We start from the raw sequence: 24443 nt of genomic DNA on the forward strand, positions 1-24443 counted from the left end.
GTGGCAGCCGTGTCCGTCATAGACCGAGGCAGTCGTTATTAGATACCACACATAGGCTTATACCTCTCTGAACTTCATTCACCTAGCTATTGAAAAATTGGGAAAAACTGATTAAATATGGCTAGTCTTATAAGGGCTCTTGGGCTGTTAGCCTAGTAATCTACTAAAAACCTATGAGCCTACAGTGCTAATGTTCTAATCTGACAGCAGCCTTTATTTCTTCTTTGTATTACACATCAGTAATACTTTTGTTAAGAGAAAAATGTACAAAGTAGCTTAAAATCAGAATTAATTGTTTGGTATCCTTTGTTGGGGGGAGGGGCTGTTTCTCAACCTGTCAAGGAAAGAAGTTTTGGGAAATGACAAGTGTTTGTGCAATCTTTAAAATGCGATTCTTACAAACAAAATGACAGAGGCTATTCTGAAATGTTTTAGCAGCTATATAGTCTGGCTTTACCATATAAGCAGTAAATGTGATTTCATTATGCAGGATCTTAGCACTTATGGGATGATCTATATATTAAGTCACAGGACTAAGCAGTAATCCCTATAACTGGAGAAAGCATATTAACACAGGCAATATACCAGTTCAGCAGTTAGCACTGGGACTGCACAGTGCTTGTTTTTTTTTTCTTTCTTTTCCCAACCAGGGTGCCTTATGTGTAGAGCCTGCATGTGTTTCCTTTGTCTGTACGTCTTTTATGCAGGAGTTTGTGTCCTCACACCCTGAATACACGTGCAGGTAGGTAGTATGGCATTGTTAATGCTTTCACTAGGTGAAACTGTGTTTGGGTGTGTGTAATCTGTGATGTAATGGCCACCAAGGACTGGCTTCTGCATTACTCCCATTGCTTGCTTGTATAAGATCTGGTTTCTCTAACCTTGTAATGGACAGAACCGGTATTAAAACCCATAAATGAATATGTGGCACATTAAACTGCAACTATGCCTGAGGATCAGTGTATAACATAGAAACTATGTAAAATGTTTATTGCCCATTTTCTGTTTGTAGCAGTAATGTCACCTGATTTACTCTGTATGCATAGTTTAAGAAGCAGAATATTTACAAGTAAGTCCATGTTAAACCCTTATGGATTTTATATCTTTTCCATGGCCTGAGCATCACAGTGCCAGAAATACCTTTATGCTCATCATTATAATCACTGCTGCAGTAGCCTAAAGTAATGTGTATTATATCCTGTTAAGGGTATAACAGCTAATAAAACTTCAATAGTCTCAACCTTTTAAACGAAAAATACATAACCGGGATAAGCCGAAAGACACAGCAACAACAACATTCCAAGCAGTCAGGAACACAAAACGCAGAGATGGAAAAAACGTTTTTCCTTTTAATAACGAGTCCTGGTACCTCGGCAACTTTGCCGAGGTACCAGGACTCGTTAGCTAATAAAACTTCAAAGGTGCTAATATGAGCAAGTAGCTGCACCATAAGCCCAACACATGAAACAAAATGCTCACAAAGAGTATGTTACCCCAGTCTCTTTATTAAGTGCTTTCTTCCCCAGTATACACCTCGGGGACTTCCTCAGAACAAGAAACAGAATAAATTACATTGCTCCAAGTCAACACCCTTTATATGCAATGAAACCATCAATTATTCTCCCACAATTTTAAAGACATAAACACTAAAACACTAAAAACCTTTATACTTTAAATATACACACAAAAAACTTTAGAAAATGTTAAATTTTACATTATTAAAAATAATATATTATACAAAATACAATAAAAATTCAGGTTTACATTATTTTTATTGTCTATGTCTTTAAAATTGTGGGAGAATAATTGATTCATTTATTGTTTCATTACATATAAAGGGTGTTGACTTGAAGCAATGTAATTTCTTCTGTTTCTTGTTCTTGTTAAGGGTGTATAACAGCTACTCAACTTCCAAAACTGGAGGGAATCATCCACACACCCAGTCATTCAGTCAGGCTGGACTTAGTTGAGCTAACTAAAAGTCAGGTTTGGGTGTAAAACCCTTAAGAGCTTTCCTGTTACTAAAGAGAGGGCTTCTGTCTGGGCTTTCGAGGATTGAATGTTAATGCTGTTCCACGTCTGAGAAGACAAGTTCTGTATGCGGAAAACCTTCTTTTAAATGTGTTTCTGGTAAGAGAAAAAAGGGAAACCCTCTTTCCTGAAGCGGTTCAAGAGATTGAACTTGCGGATGAATGTGAAGGGACAGATGTAATTTTGTCTCCACAGATTTCCGATTCAGATTCTAAAGGAATTGTTCTAACTTACAGTCCCTGTGAAGGATTCTCTCCCTTCTGAGACTATTTCCAGGACAAATCATTTTTTAGTGAGGAAGCAGTGTGGTTTCTCAGTCCTTCATGAAGTATTATGATTTGTTGCAACAAGAATTTCCAAAACATTTACCTAGTCCAACAGTTCTGCCCGCATTGAAAGATGTTTTTGTTGCAGACTGCAATTTCCCTTGACAGTCAGCCTGCTACCACTAAAAAGCCAATCAATTATACAAGTTCCTCAGTCTTTTAAGTTTTTATCCACTAATTTCATACCTGACCCACAAGCTATTGCTTTAGTGAATCCAGATGCTGCTAAACATTTTACGAATGCTAATCCCTGTCCTGACAAGTTTGAGAAAAAAAGGTTATGCTTCTCCAACTTTAATTTTTAGAATTTTCACTTGTTAGGCTCATATGCTGGTTTATCATGACTAATTGTAAAAATATGTTTTGGCATCAGTTTCTTCCTGTGAGGATAATTCTGCTTTGTGTGATTTGCTTTCTACTGATGTTCGATGTTCATCGTGCATACAGCTGCAGTAATCACATATGGGTTCTCTGCCGTCAGGCGGGTCCTCGGTCGGCCGAATTCCAAAGTCTTGGTCCGGCGTCGGTTGTTGTCCCTTCTTCCCTGACGTCAGTGCGACAGGGGTATATAAGTTACAGCCAACGCCATATTCTCCAGTCTTTTTTGCCGCGCGGTGCCCGAAGCAGAAGCAGTTTGCAAGTGCCGGTCGGCCAGCTCCTGGCACCAGTCAAACCTGATAGGTACTACAGAGTCCCTAACTCTCACCAATTTATTTTCAAAAGCCATAATGCTGACCCTGAAACCATTTCTCAAGGCCCCAAGGGAATGAAGGCCTCTACTGCCAAGAACCCTCTACCTTCTGAAAGAGAATCTAGATCCTTAGAAAGGTGGGGGAAAAAGGTATACACCTCGGCCACCCTAGCCATGAGGGCCTTAAATTGTCAGTTCCATATGCTTAAATATCAGCAGTTTCTGTTATCACAATTAAGAAACAAAATGTCTCAACCTGAACAACCAGATTTGAAGGAATTGCAGGATATGATGCATAGTGCAGAACAAGTGGGTAAACACACCTTACAATGTGGTTATGATGCCTTAGAGAGGCCTCAAGTAGGGCTGCTGCTACAGGAGCAGTCATTCGTAGACATGCCTGGCTTAGGGAACAAAGCTTGCCTGATCATGTTAAAGCTAAGCTACTAGATGCTCCTTTACAAAAGGATATGCTATTTGGTACTAATGCTGAGGAGATACTACGGAAAATGGAAGAAAAAGCTAAATCTATGCAAACTGTCAAGGCTTTTCTACAGGTACAGCCACCTCGTTTTGGCAGAAATTGGCCTTCAAAAAACTGGTCCTTTCCAGCCACGGACAAGCCCCAAAGAGGTAGATACAGGCACTCAAGGGGCAGAGGACAATCTCAAGGATCATATAGAGGCAGACAATGGCAATCTCAAGCACCAAGAGGTGGCGAAGACAGTGCACAACAATACAGAAAGCAAACCCAATGACTTCCTCCTTTTCATGCCAAGCAAATCTCAGCTGGCAGCCCCCTTGGGAGGAAAGCTGGCACTATTTTCAAGAAATTGGCAGTTCATCACAACAGACGCCTCAGATTACGCCTGGGGGGCACACATGACAGGCAGGTGCATTCAGGGCGAATGGTCCCAAAAGGAAAAGCACCTTCACATCAATCAAAAAGAAATGCTAGCAGTAATAAATGCAATGACAGCATTCAAGGACCTCTTGCATCCAGGACAATTTATTGATAAGAACAGACACCACCACAGTAATGTGGTACATAAACAAGGAGGAACACATTCATATCCCCTGTGCAGGCTAGCCATGACACTTTGGAACTTGGCTCTGGAATGGCAAATCGAACTTCAAGCACAGTACTTGCCAGGTTTGGAAAACACAGACGATCTAAGTAGAAATATGACAGACCCACATGAATGGAAGCTGCATCCACAGGTGTTTACAAAGATAATCCAAGCATGGGAAAGGCCAGACATAGATCTCTTCGCCTCCCACAGGAACCATCAATTGGAAAAGTTTTGTTCAAGGACTTTTCATCCAAAGGCATGGAGGGTGGACGCCCTTTCATTCAGTTGGACAGCATGGACAGTGTACGCTTTCCCACCTCTGCCTCTTCTATCCAAGGTACTCTTGAAAGCAAGAGCAGACAGACCGAAGATGATACTGATTGCTCCAGACTGGCCAAGACAGCTCTGGTACCCACTCCTAAGGAGCCTAACACATACTCCTCCCTGGCCTCTACCTCTAATGCCTCTTCTACTGACTCAGCACAGCTACAAAACCCTTCACAGTCAGCTGAAAACACTCAATCTTGCTGCATGGAAAATTCCTTAACACCACAGCAGACCCTATTCTCCAAAGAGGTACAGGATGTCATTCTGGAGGCCAGAAGGCCATCTACTAGGAAGACTTACTCCGCAAAATGGAAACGGTTTTGCTCTTGGAATGAGAAAAGAGGCCAGGACCCTAGAAAACTGAATCTGCCTTAGGTATTACAGTATCTAGCTGAGCTGCTGGACAGTGGACTTTCATTTTCTTCCATAAAAATCCATGCCTCAGCCATTTCTGCAGAATTCAACACGGATCCACCGTTATTCTCTCACCCACTTTTAAGGCAATTCCTCAGAGGGGCTAAGAATATAAGACCACCAAGGAAACAACTAGTGCCAGCCTGGGATCTTAATTACATCCTAGAAAAATTAACATTGCCTCCCTTTGAACCAGCTGCGTCAACAGATTTGCAATACTTGTCCTGGAAAACAGCTTTCCTTCTGGCCATTACCTCAGCTCGTAGGGTTTCAGAACTTCAAGCCCTCATGGCTGTGCAGCCCTTCCTCATCTTCCACCAGGACAGGGTTTCCCTTCGAACCAACCCGTCATTTATGCCTAAAGTGGTATCCAAGGTAGCTTTAAATCAAGCCATACACTTACCTACCTTTTACCCCAGTCCTCAAAACAAAGGGGAAAGGCTGCTACATTCCTTAGACATCCATAGACAGCTACGTTACTATTTGGACAGAACAAAGCCTTTCAGGAAATCAGAACAACTTTTTGTGTCTTATGCTGTAGGAGCTCAAGGGAAGCCTGTTACCAAACAAACAATCTCTAAATGGATAGGCCACTGCATACGTTTTTGTTACTCCTATCATGGGAAATCTGTCCCTGTAGGCATCAGACCACACTCCACCAGGGCCACAGCTACCTCCACAGCCTTCCTCAGGGGAGTTCCTACCAAAGATATCTTGGAGGCAGCCACTTGGAGTTCTGTACATACCTTCACTAGACACTACCACCTGCCTTTATATTCCAAAACTAGAGCAGGCTTTGCTACTGCTGTATTGCAGGGCATTCTGGCTCATCCCAGTTCTACCTAGTGCCTACCACCCTGTGCGTAGCTTTGGGATTCTACCCATATGTGATTACTGCAGCTGTATGCACGATGAACATAGTACAGTTTTGTACCTACCATAAATGTAGATGTTCGAGTGCTAATACAGCTGCAGTACAGGTTTCCCTCCCTCCTTCCCCTCTTGGTATAGGACTATTGGCTAACACCCCCTCATACAACCTATTTTGGGTTATCCTCCTATGGTGTATTTGCTTGCAACTACTCTTTTTTGATATCATTGCATTGCTTGAATATATTTATATGTATATATAATTTATCTATTGCCTTCCTTTGGGGGCACCTGACATCTGGGGCAAGAAAGACTGGAGAATATGGCATCGGCTGTAACTTGTATACCCCTGTCGCACTGACGTCAGGGAAGAAGGGACAACAACCGACGCCGGACCAAGACTTTGGAATTTGGCCGACCGAGGACCCGCCTGACGGCAGAGAACCCATATGTGATTACTGCAGCTGTATTAGCACTCGAACATCTACATTTATAGTAGGTACAAAACTGTACTTTTGAAAAACAGAAACGCAGAGGAAACACACCACCAAAGTAAGCTGTTGCACAGATATAAAAACAACCCCAGCAATAATCCAAATGTGAATGCGAAGTCAAAATAGAGCAACAGGAGTTGAAAAATAACGTAAGAACTTTTATTTTAAAACAAGCACTTTCGGAAGGCTTCGTATCCTTCCTTCCTCAGACAAAACCAAAACACTAAATGGCAATCCATATCCATATTAAATAGAAAAACAGGCAAACAATTATTCAATTAACAACCTCTCATTTAGGGTTTTTGACGATATTTAGTGGTTACCTTTATCATGGCCTCATACAAATTTCCTAAACACTGTATGAAAGTTGTTAAAAAACGGCTTGCTTAAATCCACAGTAACTGTTATACTTTATAAAAAACATAAATACTTATGAAGTACATAAATAGACCCAAAATGTCTACATAATATACTACACCATATCATAAACCTGTCAACCAGCAAAAATTAATACTAAACTATTGAATTAAACTATAATTATTAAACATTATAATAATGTTTATTATACATAAATAATAAAAAATACATATAAATAATAATAATAATAATAATAATAATAATAAAAAGTCCAAATCAGTTCAAAAAATGCAAATAGATTAAATAAAAATGTATATATATATATATTACAAACATTAAAATCATGTATGTACAAGAGTCTCAGATGTACTCTAAATATTGTACCTCTCAGAATTGTTGGTGCAAAAAACACCTATGTGGGATCATCAATATATACTCCACCCCAACCTTTAAAGACTAAATAGTTATCTCCTTAAGGCTAGAAGTTTTAAAATACAGGTTAACGAAATAGATTCGTTTAAACCTGGAAATATATGTGCGGCCGTCCTTAATTGCCATAAAAGTTCTTCCTTTTCTAGCAAGGTCTGCCATGGGCCTAAATGAGGGTCCGCCTTAATTTGTTTTAAGACAGTAAAATTAAAACAGTGGTCCTCATGTTCCATGATATGGCAAGCTAATGCGTTATTAACATCCTTCCTGGATACTGCGTACAAGTGCTCGTAAATTCTCTTATGCAGTACCCGCTCAGTCTTTCCAATATAGAAAGCTGGGCATTTCTTACAGCTCGCAAGATAGACCACTGCTTTAGAAGTGCAACTAAAACTCCCCATCAGTTTATATTTCACACCATTTATTAATACAAAGCCCCCTTCTTGTATAAATTAACAATAATTACAAAACCCACACCTAGTCATGCCTTTATGCCTCTGGAAACCAATATTATTGTTCTTTTCTAATAGGGCTTTTAAGTTGAACCCCTTTCTAAAGGTAATGTTCGGTACATTACCCAACAATTGTTTTAGATGTCTATCTTCCACTATATTTGCCCAATTCTTCTGTAAGATGTTTCTAATGAAATGATGATCCACAGAGAATGTACATAAAAACCTCACCCCAATATCAGGCACGCTGGAATCTTTGTTATCTCCCTCAGTAATCTGTTGGTTAGCACCTACAAGCCAATCCTGCCTACTTAAAATAGGCTTAAAGTGTCCAGATTCCCTTTTAAAACCCACCTCAGATTTCACCTCCAAAATCAAAGAGTCCGGGTAACCTCTATTTGAAAACATAGTGCTCAAGTTACAACACTCATCCTGGAAGTCCGCGTCCCTAGTGATCATACGTGCCGCCCTTACCATCTGCCCTTTCACTACCGCTCTTTTTTGATGGTAAGGGTGACAACTACTAAAATGGAGGAAACTGTTAGAATAGGTGGGTTTACGGTGGATTTTACTAATGAATCTGGATCCCTCAATATCCTTACTTAATTTTATATCCAAAAAACTGATCTCCATCTCGTTGACTTCGTATGTGAAATCTAAGAAGTAGGTTAATGTCTTAATGTCATTTATAAATGTTGTTACCATTCGCCCCGGCCCCTTCCATAAAAAGAACATGTCGTCCTGGTACCTAGTGTACCAGGCGACATGTTCCTTAAATAGCGTGTTATTGAATAACAATTTGTTTTCCCATTGTGCCATTACACAATTAGCAAATGCCCCCCCACACGGTGACCCCATAGCGACTCCAGAGGATTGCCTATAAATTGCATTGTTAAAAGAAAAAAAGTTGTATTTTAGCACCAGCTCTAATAGAGTCTCAATAATATATATAATATTCTGTTCAACTCTTCTTTCTTCTAGGAACTCCCTGACCCAATCTAGTCCCAGTTGTTGTGGGATGACCGTGTATAGATCTTTAACATCCACGGTCATAAATATTAAGTTAGGGTCAAAGGGTATCTTGTTAATATTGTCCAGAAAACCCCATGAGTCCTTGCATATCTGAATTTCTTTTTCGATATATGGTTTCAAAAGGCTGTCTACATACTTGGCACAAGCTATGAGTATCGACCCTCTGCCATCTACAATGGGTCTAAAAGGGGGGTCATGAACTGACTTGTGAATTTTAGGGGCACCAAAGAAAGATGGCATTCTAGGTGCTGTCACATTCAAGTAGGTGTGAGTATCTATGTCAATAAGATCTTCTAAAAATAGATCTTCTATTATAGCTCTAATCTTACTGTGTGCGATGTTTACTTCATTTATACTAATGTTTTCATACAGTCCATCATCCAAGTGAGTAGATAAATTATTAATGTAATCAACCTGGTTCATGAATATAAGCCCACCACCTTTATCGGGTTTCATGACTCGAATATTACAATCCTGTAATAATTTAATGAAATCCCGTTGTTCAGTTGTGATATTAAGGGTATGTTTGCTTTTATTGATTTTACTAGCAGACAAGAACCTTAGATCTAATTCACATGATTTCTCAAAGGTTTTAAGGTTACTGACTAAGGGTGGATTAAATAGGCTAGCTATTCTAAATGGTTTAACAAGTGAAGAATTTTTACCTAAAACTGCCAACAAGTTAAGTTTGCGGACAAACAGTTTCAAATCAACAATAGTCTTAACCAAGTCCATATGAGTATCAGGAACAAAAGACAATCCTTTAGAGAAAAAGTCAGCCATATCAGTAGTAATATTGAGGGTGGTATAATTAAATATCTTAAAATCGCCCTCATTACTATAATTATAGTAGGCTGACTTGTTCCCTTCATTATTTCTTCTTCTGGTTCTGTTTGTTCTTCAAAGTCGACTGATTCCTGTTCGACCTCAAATTTCTCTGTTGGTGGTACTGACCCTGCCCAAAACCCTGATTAGGTTCAGGCCCTGGTTGTCCGGCCCCATTACTGATGTTATTCTGTTGTTGTCCATTGTGGTTAATAGCACCATTGGATGAATGCTGTTGTTGTTGATCCATGTTTAAGTCAACCATTTCCTCCCTTAAAAAATGAGGGTCGTTGTCATTATAACCTTCCTCAAGGAAGGTATCCAGCTGGTACATGTTCTGATTACTATTGTGGGTGATGTTCTTGTTTGCTTTAGACAAAAGTACCCCTGCTTTGTTCCTAGGCTGCCCTATCTGCGGTGGCTTAGGATATGCCTTATTCTCTGCATACTGTTTCACATCTCTCATAATTTTCTTTTTCTTATTGTCACAAAGTTTGTTAGTAGTAGCTTCAATGCTAGAAAATATGCGAGAATAATCATATTTATACCGCAAAAAATCTTGGTTGTTTTTCTATTTAATATGGATATGGATTGCCATTTAGTGTTTTGGTTTTGTCTGAGGAAGGAAGGATACGAAGCCTTCCGAAAGTGCTTGTTTTAAAATAAAAGTTCTTACGTTATTTTTCAACTCCTGTTGCTCTATTTTGACTTCGCATTCACATTTGGATTATTGCTGGGGTTGTTTTTATATCTGTGCAACAGCTTACTTTGGCGGTGTGTTTCCTCTGCGTTTCTGTTTTTCATCAGTTTGTGAGGTTTTTTCGTGCTACAAAACTGTACTTTTCCCAAGTTGCTACTCTCTGCTTGAAATGTGCTTGTTAATGTGTGGATGTGCCACTTTTAGGGCTGCCATCACTGGAACTGTTTGAGAAGGTTTGCCTGTTTGCATTGACAGAACATCCCAGAGGATATCAAAAATAAAGTTTTGAACTCTGTTTGATAGAGATCTAGTTTTTGGACCTTTTACTGCTGAAGTCTTCAAAAAGTGTGATGACAGGAAAGCTGATTCAGGGAATCCTAGATTTTTAAGCCCTTCTTCTGTAAGTTCTCCAAGGGTTTTTTTTTTTTTTTGCTCCTTCATCTAACTTCAACTGAGAGCAAAATAAACAGTCCCATCAAAAATAAGACAGCAACCCCTCAAAACAAAGGACAGTCTAATAAGTCAAAATGACATTATGAGGGAATTTGTCAACCCCTCCCATTATGGCAGTCCCTCAATCATTGCAAAAACTCTTCTCTTTCCTCCTGTCTTACAACACACGCTCTCTCAGGAGGCAATAGAAGCTGTTCCTCCTCCTGTTAGGAGAAATATTTTATTCAGGATTGTTTCTGGTGCCGAAGAATGAAGATTCTTAGATGCCACTTCTGGACCTTTTTTTTTTCTGAGCCAGTTTGTCATAGTGCCAAAATGGTGTCACTTCATGAATTACTACCCCTTCTTTCTTATTCAACTTACTTAGTGACTTTTGATTTAAAAGCTACGTATCATCACACTCCTGTTAATCCAGATTTCAGGCAATTGTTAAGGTTTTTGTGTATCTGGATCACATTATCCATTCTTTACCTTACCCTTTGGGCTGTCCACTGCTCCCAAGAGTTTCTAGCTCCTGTGGAAGCTCACTGCAGATGGCAGGGTATCCAATTGTTTTCCTTATTTGGATGACTGAGTTAGTTATCTTTGCAGAGTCTTTTTCAAAGTGTCTAGATTCTTTCCTGAGTAAGATATCTCATAACATAGATTTTTTGAATGTTTTCTTAGAATTACAGTCTGTTTTGATTGCATGTCTTTTAGGATTGTATTTCTGGGCTATCTGTTAGACACCTCAGTACAAAAATCTTTTCTTCCATTGGAAAAATATATCTATATGTAGATTTACTCTGGGGACTATCCACTCAGACTTCTGTCACAATGTGGGGATACCTCAGGATTCCCATGACAACTTTTGCAAAACTCCATATGAGAAAGACACCATTGTGTCTGAAATATCTTTGGTCCCAGCATCAACACTCATTGCTTTTCAAATTCCAGTTCTCAGGTCTGTAAAAAGGGAAATCAGTTGGTGGAGAATTCAAATTTCTCAGAATCCAGGTCTCTCATTTTCCACTCCTGCTTCAAAGCAATCCGTCACGACAGACACCGGAGACTGCTTGGGGAGTAGTGTCAATGGATATAAATGTGCAGGGTCTTTGGCACAAAGACGGATCAAAACACACAAACATAAGAGATGCTAGCTCTTAATGCTTTCAATGCTGTAAATCATCTGTGGTCTCCAGGGCCCATACCTCTCAACCTGGAGAAGTCAAAAATCTGGACAAAGGCCCATAAAAATAGGTACAACTGGATAAATATGTGGATGCTAATTAACATAAACTTTGCATGCATAATAATACCACTCTGCCCACTCCAGTGGAATTATGGAATGCCAACATTTAAGCACAAATTGAAAAACAAACAAAAATAACACAAAACTATAACCAGAGCAATAGTATTATATTTGCATTAACATTTGAATTTGTATAAAGCTTTGCATTAGTACAAAACTAAAATGTCCAAAATAAATTGTACCTCTTATTTTTGGCCCATTCCTCATAAAATGTGTGGATTTCTGGCAAATCATTGTGAATTGAGGTCACTAAATTATACTAAATAATGACAGACATTTGAGTTTCAGATTTCATATCCTTCAGAAAATGTATAATAATGTAAAATCTGTCATTATAGCAAGTTTCTACGTTTATAGGAGCAAGGTTTAAAATCTGTCCCTATCGTTTGGGTGATTGTTCCCCCATTTCTTTGTCCAGATTTCATGCCCTGAGAGGTTGAGAGGTATAGGAAAGCTTAGGCTGAAAAGCTGTGCTTTACTGTGCAGGTTTTTTAGCCGGCTCTGTTTAACTGCAATCAGAGCTGCCCTCCAACATGGTGCTGCAGATTTACACATACTAACTATTCCAGTGACATGACAGCTGTGGGCTCAGGTTTAACTGCAGTCAGGAGCTGTCCTCTAATGTGGTGCTGCAGACACACACATACTAGCTACTCCAGTGATATGATGGCTCTGGGCTCAGGTTTAAGGTGACATTATGAAGTCAACTGACATACCGCAGGCATCCAGAAGCAAGAGTCACTTAGCGGTTCTGGGCTAGATCATATCCATAGTTTTCAATCCTGTCGGGTAATGTAATATAATTTTGAAAAGTCGCATTTCATTAGGGCATATCTTATAATGCAAACAAAAAGGAAATAGATGCTCCCATAGGAAAATTCGGCAGGACCCAGTAAAATGTTATAAAAGAGCACATACTAAGGATTATTAGAGGTGCACCCCTATTAACTTAGCAATATGTGGACCTTTTTGTAAAGGTGCTATATTTGAGTTTATTTATGATGATATAGTTGAAAATTTTTTATGAAGCATAGTGGTCCCCAAAGAGGAAGCACAACCACAATCAGAAAAGTGGGTTTAGAACATTCAACACTCAGCGCTGCAACTGTCTTGAGCTAAAATGCCTACTTGTAAGTACACTGGGAAGGGGCAGTTTCTTAACGCAGTGTTACAAAAAACATCCTTTTAATTTCTCACATAAATTCATGTTTGCTTGTTTTTTTTTCCGATGAGTTGTTTCTGTAAGGATCCAAACTGAATTTTATAAACATATCTTGCTTAAAGCAATTAGCAGCAAGTACCACACACCCAAATCAGGGACACAACAGACTAGTAGTAGTAATCATTTTAAAATTAACTGAATATGGTGTGTAATTTATTTTATGAATAACACCAGCTTTAATTACAATGGCTGCATTATTTAGTGAGTGTAATCTTCCATGATGCATAAAATCACAGAGTTTCCGAGGAACAGTGCTAACTTTTCAGGCTTAATCAGAGACAGTTGAGAGATATGCAGCACCTTATGTTACTGGTTGCACTTCTTGACTACATGCCAGAAGGTAGCAGACTAACAGAGAACAGCACTGGAACTTCTACCCTGTACAGCCAAAGTGAACGAGACCTCACTGTAGATCCCCGGTTAGTACGCTGCTCGGCAGGAAGAATGCATAGCTTTACTATCATTCTAGCCTTAATGTCTTATGGAAGTTTTGCTACAGTGATGTAAAGTTTCAGCTCTTAATGAAGTGTGTCACTTTTAGGTAAAAATTAAACTGATGCATTTCTCTATGCAGCCAGTAACTTCTGAAATGCATACTGATTTGTGGTACAGTTAAAATATCACCAAAATTCATAATAAAAAACAAGCCCTATTTAACAGAGGTTGACAGTTTGTTTGAAATAGTTAATAATGTATTGCAGATGCAGGTTCAATACTTCTTTTTGGAGATATGTTTCTGTGGAGTTTAATTAGAAAGCTAAAACTGTTTTTTGTTCATGAAACCTCAAGTGAAATAGATCTAGAGTAGACACATGAGTAACAGTTTGTGTGTATGTTTTCATCCTTTCCCTGCAATTGGGATTTAAAGGGGTCACTAGGGAATTTGTGGCACCTATTTCTAGCCCAAAAATGATAAATACAGAGACATTCGGTACAGTTGAGCGGTCTGCCATGGCCTCAAGTGTTTACAGCCAGTACCACAGTGATGTGGCACATAAGCAAGCAAGGGGGGATCCAAATCTTACCCCTTATGAAAAACTAGCCATGTTAGCATGGGATATAGCTTTACGGCACATTCTCTCCCTGCAGGCATCTTGCTTTCTGTCAGAGCAAAGTTGTGTGACAGACAAGCTGAGCAGGATGAAGGCAAACACAAATGGAAACTGAATAAGGGGGACTTCCAAGATTTGATCCACCTGTGGGGAATTCCTCAGATAGACCTTTTTTGCTTCCTCTCTAAGTGGTCAACTAGCAAAATTCTGTTCTAGAACTCTATACAAGAAGGCTTGGAAGACAGATGCCTCTTCTTTTTCTCAGGCAGGAATGTTCCTATATGCATTCCACCCTTTCCACTGATATCCAGGGTACGTCTGAAGATTCAGGAGGACTCCCTTCTTATTCTGATAGCAGTAGGTCTACCTTCTTCTGGAACTAGCCAGGCAATTACCACAAGCTTCCTCACAGAACAGATTTACTCAGGCAAGATCAGGGATGTTTCATTCATCCCAGCCCCAAACAACTGCAACTGACTGCCTGGATGGATGATAGGGTCTTAATGCCTTTTATGCATCTGTTTACAGAGGATGTACAGCAGTTATTAATGGAGGCTGGAAAGTCTGCTACTAGTCTGCTACTAGAAAATCATGTATTGGTAAATGGAAAAGGTTTTCTAGTTGGTGCCCACAAAAGAAGCCACATAAGAAAGAAAAAAAAGGATAAGCTCTTGTTTTTAGAGCTTCTGGGTAGAGCAAACCTGATTCAAGACCATATTTAGGTCAGTCCAGGACAAAAAGGTAGTTTAAAACCTTATAGAATACTAGAATCATGAACAACAGTATGAGAAAAAGTATATAAAATGCTTAAGATAGGAGTAATAAAGTCTAACAGTGAGTGGGACAGCCCCATATAATTAGTTCCTAAACCTGATGGAGCCGTCAAAGTTCTGTAACGATTTAAGGAAGGTGACCAGTATCTCAAAATTCAGTTGTTGTCTTTTGGCTTTTCCCGGTTAGGGGTCGCCACAGCAGAACTCCGGTCCGCTAATGATTGGCAGTAGATTTTGATGAACGCCAAGGTGCCAGCTCGACATTCAACCTTCAGCGAAGGCACCCCCTTTTACACATGTCTTTCGAATGCCCACCCAACTGCAGGGAGGACATGCAGACTCCACACAGAAGGCACTCCCCACACTCCAGCCGAGAATTGAACGGGAGAACCTCTTGCTGTGAGGCAACAATGCTACCGCTGTACCACTGCGGATGTTAGTATCTCAAAATTCAATAGTTAACAAATACTTGGAGTAGAAGTAATGTAAAGATTGAAGAATACAAACTTCCTGATTACATTAGATGTCATCTAGGGATAGTGCAAAATCTTTCTAATAACCAAAGCTTAAAAACAAACTTAACACTTGAGGAATTATTCTAGTACACTGTTTTCTCTTTTTGGTTGCATGGTGTCCCAATGCCAGTGTGCTGCTTCCAACATGGATGATGATGTCTTCCATTCTGAATGCTGACACTCCCATCTGGCCAAAGTGCAAGCTGTATTAGATGTCTTAAAACAAGCTGAGTTAACTGTTAATGCTTTCATGACTAAGGCAGACATTATAGAAGTTAAATACATAAGATGTGTATAAGAAGAGGAATTCAGGCCTCACCACCCAAAAAAAGATAAAGTGAAAAACTGGCCCATACCGGACAGTAAAGTAAGTGAGGATGTTCTAAAATTAGCTACTGCTGGAAGTTTGTACACATTTTGCAGTGATGTCATCCACTCACAGACCTGACAAAGGGGAAGGTGCTCTTCAAAGTAAAGTGGACAATGGAAGCTAATTTTTCTTTCAATCAGTTAAAGGAACTCTGTAGAGAGCCTTTGTTAATGTTTCCTGATTTTAGCCAACCATTTATGTCTATACTGACATGTTAGAGGTTGGCTTAGTAGCAGTGCTTTCGCAAAATTTTAATGGGAAGGAACATTTAGTATGTTTCCTAAGTCACAAACTATGCAAGTATTCTGCAGTCGAAAAAAAATTCCTAGTTACTAAGTGGGTTCTCACCTCTAAGGTACTATCTACTATGAAGGGAATTCAGTTTATTAAAAGGCCATGTCCTCCTTTTATGGCTACATAAACAGGATGAGAACACAGAACTGTGCAGGTGGGCCATATCTTTGCAGTTGTTCAATTTCTGAGTTCGTCATAGGTCACATTCAGCCCATCACAATGCAGATGGCTTACTGAGTGCACATAGGGCATTTGAAGGGCATGAAAATGACTTCCTGTTAGGGTGGGTTAGTTGTAGCATAGCATAGCGGATCTCACCAATTGCTGAAGTACAGGTGACTTAAAAGTGGATACATTTTGAATTTAATATGCTGCGGTAGCATTGTCGCCTCACAGTAAGATGTTGTCCTGTTCAATTCTCAGCTAAAGCATCTTCTGTGCGGAGACATGCATGAATGGGCGTACCTTTGTTGAAGGTTGTGCATCAGGGCCGGCAACTCAGCACGTAAAAATCTACTGCCAGTCATTAGCGGACCGGAGTTCTGCTGTGGCGACACCTAACTGGGGAAAAGCCGAAAGACACAACAACATATATACAGATCTTTTATTTTAAATGCAGTTTAAATGAACACAGTTGCTTTAAGCTCATCTTTTTCCTTTACCTTACTTGAACATATTTCTTTAAGAGCAAAGAGAAAGTTTGCTGTATTAGTTAGACCAGGTTTACTTTTTGAAGTAATTATAGTCTTATAAATTGAAGGTCGAGGAACCCCTGCAGAATTTGTTCCCCTTTTTGAAAGAGGATTTGATGTTCAAAGCTGCAGCTCTAGATACAAGCAGCAGAGCAAACTAAAAGTAGACATCAGGAGGAAGTTGGGATTTCTTCTTTTTAAAGCAGTCCCGCACTACTGATGAAAAGAGAGGCTGTAATTCAACAGTATGGGGCAGTTTTGAAATTATATAGTGTTGCTATCCTAAGACTATTGTGAGAGTCTTGTTTTTTTAAGCTATTTTGTGTAATAAACTCTCCTAAGATTGGTGCCAGTATTATATTAAATGTTCCATGATATACATATAGGTTTTTGTGTGTGTGTGTGTGTGTGTGTGTGTGTGTGTGTGTGTATATAGATATCTAGATATATATATATATATATATATATGTGTATATATATATATATATATATATATATATATATATATATATGTATGTATATATATATATATATATATATATATATGTATGTATATATATATATATATATATATATATATGTATGTATATATATATGTATGTATATATATATATATGTATATATATATATATGTATGTATATATATATATATATGTATATATATATATATATATATATATATATATATATATATATGTATGTATATATATATGTATGTATATATATATATATATATATATGTATGTGTGTGTATATATATATATATATATATATATATATATATATGTATGTATATATATATATATATATATATATATATATATATAAAATGTGTGTGGCTGATTGACTTTATGCTACCAGTGCACTGAAGAGATCACTGACTTCTGTAAGAGTGCATCTTTTAACTGTGGTGTAATACAGTTTCATTTGACAACTTTGTTACGTTTCAGTTGTCTCTGAATTTTACTAACACTGCTTTTCAGGCTGTGGTGCTCATTTGCATATACGCTGCAGTGCAGCTTTCTACTTGGTGTTCATTGACACTTAGTTTCTGCAGTGTACTATGCAGCTTCTTTTGTAATGAAACCTGTTTTTTTATTATTTTGTGTGTGGTAATGCTGTGGTAGGCTAAGCAAGTCCCTCTGTATTCATTTGTTCATTCCCTGATTACATGCTTAATCCATGTCAGTGTCATGAGGTTTATTTCCTTAAATAAATGTCCACTAAGTAAAGAAGACAGTATAGAGTTTCTGCAGCTAGACTAATGGATCAAGATTTGATCAGATTTTAAAATGAGGTAATGTAGTCATCGGCTATCGGAAAAGCTGCATTTCATAAGTCTGTGTGGTCATGTTCCTGAGACACTGTAAGATACTGTTTTAATAAAAAAAAAGATATTGTTTTTGTAATCTGGTCTCCATCAGTTGTGTGCAGCAACTGTAGCAGCATTCTGATTAGATGTTATGAAAAGGAGAAAAAATGTAATGAAATGTGAAATAGTTTGAGAGAAGTCATATATGCCTTTACTTTGTCAAATTGTTTGATACACTGTAAACCAGCGCTTTTCACTTTAGTACAATCAGTAGTTTTCTTTGTCTTGTATACATGGAGGATTTTTGTGTTAGATTTTTTTCAGAATAAATGGAATGTTGAAATCATTCCCATTTTTCTCAAATTATTATATCCTTGCTGTGTAATATGAAGGTACAGGCAACATCACATACTGTCTGAAGTTATTATTCCTTTTAGATTTATAGTTAATCATTCATTATTGTACTGGCAGCTATCTGTAAAGAATTACAGATTATGTTGTGTTGCTAGATGATCTGTCTAAATGCATTTTATATTTCTCTACTCTTACACACAGTTGAAAGATGCATGAGTGTGATGCAATCGGGGACTCAGATGATCAAACTGAAAAGTGGGACAAAGGGACTGGTCCGCCTCTTTTACCTGGATGAACACAGGACCTGCATCAGATGGAGGCCATCTCGGAAAAGTGAAAAGGCCAAAAGTAGGTTCTATTTTTTCAATAAATTTTTAGACTTAAGAGGTGAAAGAAGTTGACCATTTTTATCTTGAATTTGTTGTTTCTCTGAAAGCACTTTTTTAAGAGTAGACCATTTTGTCCAAAAATTTGATTACATTCCAGATCCAGTTTTGTGGACTCTCTTTTTTTTTTTGTGATCTCAAAGTAGATTATTAATGTTAGTGGTGGAAAAACTATAGCCCCCCCCCCCAAAAAAAAAAAAAAAAATGGGTTTCTTTACTTTTAGGTTTTGATTAATGCAATTTTTTGGTCATTAAATTTTGACTGAAAAGCACATTGTGAAATTATTTTCACTGACATGACCTACAACCCTATGTATAGTTCCTCCTTTATCATGAACACAGAGCTCCCCGCATGCATTAACTTCTCTGAGCTAGAACCTTAAGTGGAAATGACACCTGACTGCATATACATCACCTTGAATGTATGCTAAATCAGCTGTAGAAAAACTGCTAATAGTCATGTGAACATTGCACATATCAGTTACTGATCACCTTTGTGTTTATATATTTCTGCTTGAATCACCAATTCACTTCTTGATTGTGGGGCTTTGTGTGTATAGTCTTTGTGACCTTTTTTGACTACTTGGGTTTTCAATGGGTGTTTAGTGGGTGATTTGTCTTCTTCCTATATTCCTAATATGTGCTAAAGGTGAATTACCAGTAGTCAAAATTTCTCTTGGGTGTGTGTGTGTGTGTGTGTGTGTGTGTGTGTGTGTGTGTGTGTGTGTGTGTGTGTGTGTGTGTATCTTGTGATGGGCTGACATTCCATCCAGTATTAGTTTCTCTGCCTTACCCCTATTGAGTACCATTAGATTCTAGGTCCCCACACCCTTGAATCAGATTAACTAGCTAATCAGTGAGTAAATACATAAATGAATATTTCTGCTTTGTTGGTGTTAGACATTAAATTTTTCTTTGTTTTTGTCAGATTAATTTCTAACGATTGTATGTTATAAATTCCATTCTCATCAAATGTGGGATTACATTACCGGTAAGATCTTTGCAAGAAGGTCAGATAGACTTGACATTGGTACACAATTCTAAGTTTGGACTGCATTATAAACTCACCCTTGGGGCGTAATTAATCTTAAGTAATTGGAATGTCTTGTAATATCCAGTCCATAGTGTGAGAAACTAAGCTACAGAATTCTGCCTTTCTTTCCTTTTAGGTTGCATATTCCGCCATTCATTCCTTTTAGGTTGCATGGAGGAGCACAAGAAGGCATAAAATACAAAGATCTAGCAATGAAGATTTTTTTTCAATGGTCCTTGTTTGGTTTCTTCCTTTTTGTCAGTTACCATTTTGGAAAAAACTCGTAAGTTCCATGTTTGAAGGCTTCTACTCACCCATACAGATGTATGCCATGTTGTTAAATGCTGGTTTTATAAGCATGTGTATTCTTCAAGCCCACTGGTACATTTTGCCACTCTCTCATATTGGATGAAAATCATTTCTGTTGCCAGTAAAATCCTGCATTTGTGTGGTAAAACAGTAGCACACCTAGTTTCTGTACAGCCATCAAATTATCATCCAAGACATGTTGCAAAATTACTGTTATTGTCTTGGGCTGGAACATGTTGGGAATACCTGCTGCAAATGAGGCAGAACTGGAAGAAACTGTGTGCCTTCTTTTTAGACAAAATTATAGTTGCTGTTGAGAGCCCCTCATAAAGGGGCCAGCAGGAAGGTCTTCCATGAAATTGCTTGCATAAGTCAGCCCAGTGATTCAAAGACAAGAACTCAAGAGAGCAAATCAAGGCCTGACCTTCTGAATTGTAAGTCTAGTGTTCAACTTCCACTGTACTCTCTACAGGTGCTGTGTTTGTTTTCATCAAGCAAGGAGATGAACCCACATCCACCACATATCTCCAAAGAAGGTGAAGGGGCATGTGAGATGCACCCCATATTTTACTTTGGGAAGTCCATCATAGAGTTTTTATGCTGCCAAGCCCCAGTTTGATTTACACAAACCTGTGATTAACTAAGCTGTTCCAAGGGCCACTGCTTTGAGTTATCCATTACAGAGCAGGGGTAGTCAGGAACAAAGACTTTCTTCTTGGAGAAATTACCTGACTTGTGGGGTATTGGCGTTTTTTATTTATTTGGCTTGTTAACCGGGCTAGGACACTGATTCATCCTGACCATTTTCAAGCTCTGTCCTAGGTTTACAACCAAAACTCAGATGAAGCAAGCAAAATAATAAAAGCATGCAAATGACATAGTTATGTACACAGTATTTATGGTGAGTAAGAAACTTTATTATTAACTAAATTATTCAGTGTTACAATTGTGTTTCAAGTCTTTACAGTAGGTAGCATACTTACACTGAGTAGAAGGGTGTGGTTAATTGAGGTACGTCCCTCTAATCATCTCTGTCTGTGCTCATGCTACTTTGTGTATTAACAGTCAGTGTGCGTATGTCACCAGCTCATCTTTAAAAGATACCTCATGGTGTTGTAGGTTCATAACCCATGCCTTGTTAAGGTCCTCTTAAAGTAGGATGTACCAGACATCATCCTGTTCACCAGTCAAGAGAATTCAGTCCTGTCTGTAGTTCATCAGGTGAAGGGGATGGCAGTGTCAAATGCCTTCTTTTTTCCATGGCATTGGAGATTCCTGCATACATCCCTGCATTTACATGGATTCTTCTGTGAAATTTGTTATGAGACCATGGAAAGACTAAAACTTGCTCTCATTCTCATCACTTCTTGGTGACCAAGAAAAATGTAGGTGTTAAGTTTCTGATGATACGCCAGTCCAAGCCAGGAATGTCTGCCTGTGCTTGAGGTGACATCTGGAAAAGTCTTTGGACCTCACTTTTTAGATCGTTTCAAACTGTAGGGACATGCTGACTGATATCCTAGAGATAATTGAAGCTGCTAAGAAGCTGTCCACTTGGCAGACTGTGGTCTCCAATCAGAAATGCCTCTTGGTTTGGGTTATTCTATTCAGCTATTCATGGATGATATTTTTTTTTTTGTTACGGCACAGTACCGAGGAACGCCTTAATGAGTTTCTGGTACACATTAATAACATCACTCCGTTTCTGAACTTTACTTACAAATACTCTGAGAGTGAGTGAATTTCTTGATGTGGATATTACTAGAGATGCCCGCAATCGGGTTTCGACTAGACTCTTAGAAAAATTATTAGGAAAAAATAATGTCTTACACAATGGCAGTATGCATCCAAGGCATACTAAATTGAATGTTTTGAAAGGTTAAATATTTCATTGTATGCGTTTACATAATGATGATTACACACTACATGGAACACTATTGTCCCCTAAACATGAGTTTATGGAAAGAGGATATAGAGAGAATGAGATAGACAGACAGATTGATGTAGCCTGGAGAGAAAGGGATGGTAGGTGCAAACCGTACTATAACAAGGAAGGTAGTGAAGCGATAGGATCTCGTAGTGCTAAGGCTAATGGTACTATGGAGAGGGGTGAGTCAGATAGTGAAGTACTATGACTGCCACTGACCTATGCTAGCAATGTACATGTGGTGTGTGACATTAAGAATAATTGGGACATTTTTTCTGGTATGAAGGAACTAAATGGAGTAGTGGGAGAGCAACCATCTTTTACTTTCAAGAATAATAGATCTCTTAAAATACAACTTTGTTATAAAGCTGTAAGCACCCATAAATATATTCAGTCGGACAGACTTAGCACCTATACATGTAGGAGATGCACAGCATGCGCTAGTATACACCATCATATTGGGTGACTTCAACTACCCGAATATAGACTGGGAACATTACTCAAGCCCTAACTTTCTAACCCAATGGTTCCTGGAGTTCATAAATTCAGATGCCATGGAACAACTAGTCACTGTTCCCACGAGAGGAGAAAATATACTAGATCTCATTATCACAAACATGGGGACAAAATGCTCCACACCCAAAGTATATCCCTCATTGGTGAGATCTGATCATAAACTAATCTCACTGGAAATCCACATCCCGCCCCCACCCCAAACAAAAAAGACCACAGTGAAGAACTTCTTTAAAGCAAACTTCACACTACTCAAGACTGGTGTGGTATCCTTCAAGGCCCCTGAGCCAGTGGAAACCACAACCCAAGCTGCGGAAGCCCTTACAAATGCCTTCTATGAACACCTTCAGGACTGCATGGACCAGACAATCCCAAATAAAACCAAGACTCTTTCCTCCAAGGGCAAACGTCCAGTCTGGTGGACCCCAGCCATTAACAAACTTTACAATAAGAGGAGAAAGCTATTACATGATAGAACAAAATCCATAAAAGGAAAGTCACCCCTGATCAGTATTAGTAAAAAAAATACGAGCACTCATAAAATCAACTAAGGCCAATTTTGAGAGAAAAATTGCCATGGATTCAAAAGACAATCATAAGGCCTTTTTCAGCTATGTTAGGAACCTGGGTGGAAACTCCCAGATATGCTCAGAATTAGTCCAAAATTATACAAAAATCACTGAACCCACAGACATTGCCAACATACTGGCAGACAGGTTCAGTGCAAACTTCACCCCCCCCCCCCTAAAGGAGAGATAACTATCCCAGCGGAGTGTAGCCTCCCAGACATCTCAAATGCGCAGGTGAAAGCTGCTCTCTCTAAAGCTAAAAACACAGCATCAATGGGACTGGATGATGTCCCCGGCTGTGTGCTACACGAGCTCAATGAGGAACTAAACCCGCACATAAGGCAGCTGTTTAATCTCAGCCTTACCACAGGATACATGCCCAAGGAGTGGCGTACGGCAACTGTGGTCCCACTCCACAAAGGCGGTGCCTCTACGGACCCTGGTAATTACCGCCCCATAAGCTTAACAAGTCTAGTCTGCAAAGCTATGGAGAGGATCATAATGGAGCTCATAAACAAAGATATAGGGGACTTGCAGACATTGGACCCGACCCAGTTTGGCTTCGTCAAGGGCAGATCATGCCTTTTGAACTTGGTTGACTTCTTCAAAACAGTCACCAAGGCCATTGATGAGGGAAAGGCAGTCCATACAGCCTACCTTGACCTTGCAAAGGCGTTCGACACAATACCCCACTCGGGTATTGTAGAAAAACTTACCAGCTTAAATGTAAACCCATATGTCACAAGATCGGTTGCAAACTGTCTTAAGGACAGAACCCACAGGGTTAGAGTTGCTGGCGCTATGTCAGACTCCAAGCCGGTCACAAGTGGTGTCCCACAGGGCTCGGTCCTTGGCCCCCTATTGTTCGGCATCTACTTCTCAGAAGTACAGGCCAACATGGGACGACTTTGGCTGACAAAGTTTGCAGACGACTGCAAACTGGGCGCTATAGTGGAAAGTGCATCGGACACGGATATCCTTCAGAGGGGACTCACGGAAACAGATAGCTGGTGCCAGAGCTATGGCCTGAAGTTAAACGCCAAAAAATGTATAGTCATACCTTTTGGGATAAACAAGGTAACCCCAAGCTACCATATAGGTGGCAATCCACTAAGCACAGAAGAGGTTATCAGGGACCTGGGGACCCAGGTTGACAGTGGCCTTTCTTTTGACACTCACGTTGCTAAAGTGGTTAGAAAGACCTTCTACATTGCCCACCTGATCATGAAGGGATTCACATCCAGATCTAGTGAGGTCATTGTTCCCCTGTACTCTTCACTTATCAGACCAATGATCGAATACAATGCCCCATTCGGGATGTATCTCACCCGACATCTGCAGCAATTGGAGAGACCCC

At 39.1% G+C, this 24443-nt stretch overlaps 1 protein-coding gene across 6 annotated transcripts in view; it reads left to right on the forward strand.

The window, feature by feature from the left end:
- PLCH1 (phospholipase C eta 1) overlaps window positions 1-24443 on the forward strand; it is a 3453772-nt gene that overhangs the window by 1392002 nt on the left and 2037327 nt on the right. For all 6 annotated transcript variants that reach the window (XM_044070508.1, XM_044070510.1, XM_044070513.1 and 3 more), the window contains one exon: window positions 18551-18697. In XM_044070508.1, coding sequence (XP_043926443.1) covers window positions 18551-18697 — 147 coding nt within the window. The remainder of the gene's footprint in view (window positions 1-18550; window positions 18698-24443) is intronic.

This window comes from Protopterus annectens, chromosome 4.part1 (genome assembly GCF_019279795.1).
Source record: "Protopterus annectens isolate FY-2018-M chromosome 4.part1, PAN1.0, whole genome shotgun sequence".
NCBI lineage: Eukaryota > Metazoa > Chordata > Ceratodontiformes > Protopteridae > Protopterus > Protopterus annectens.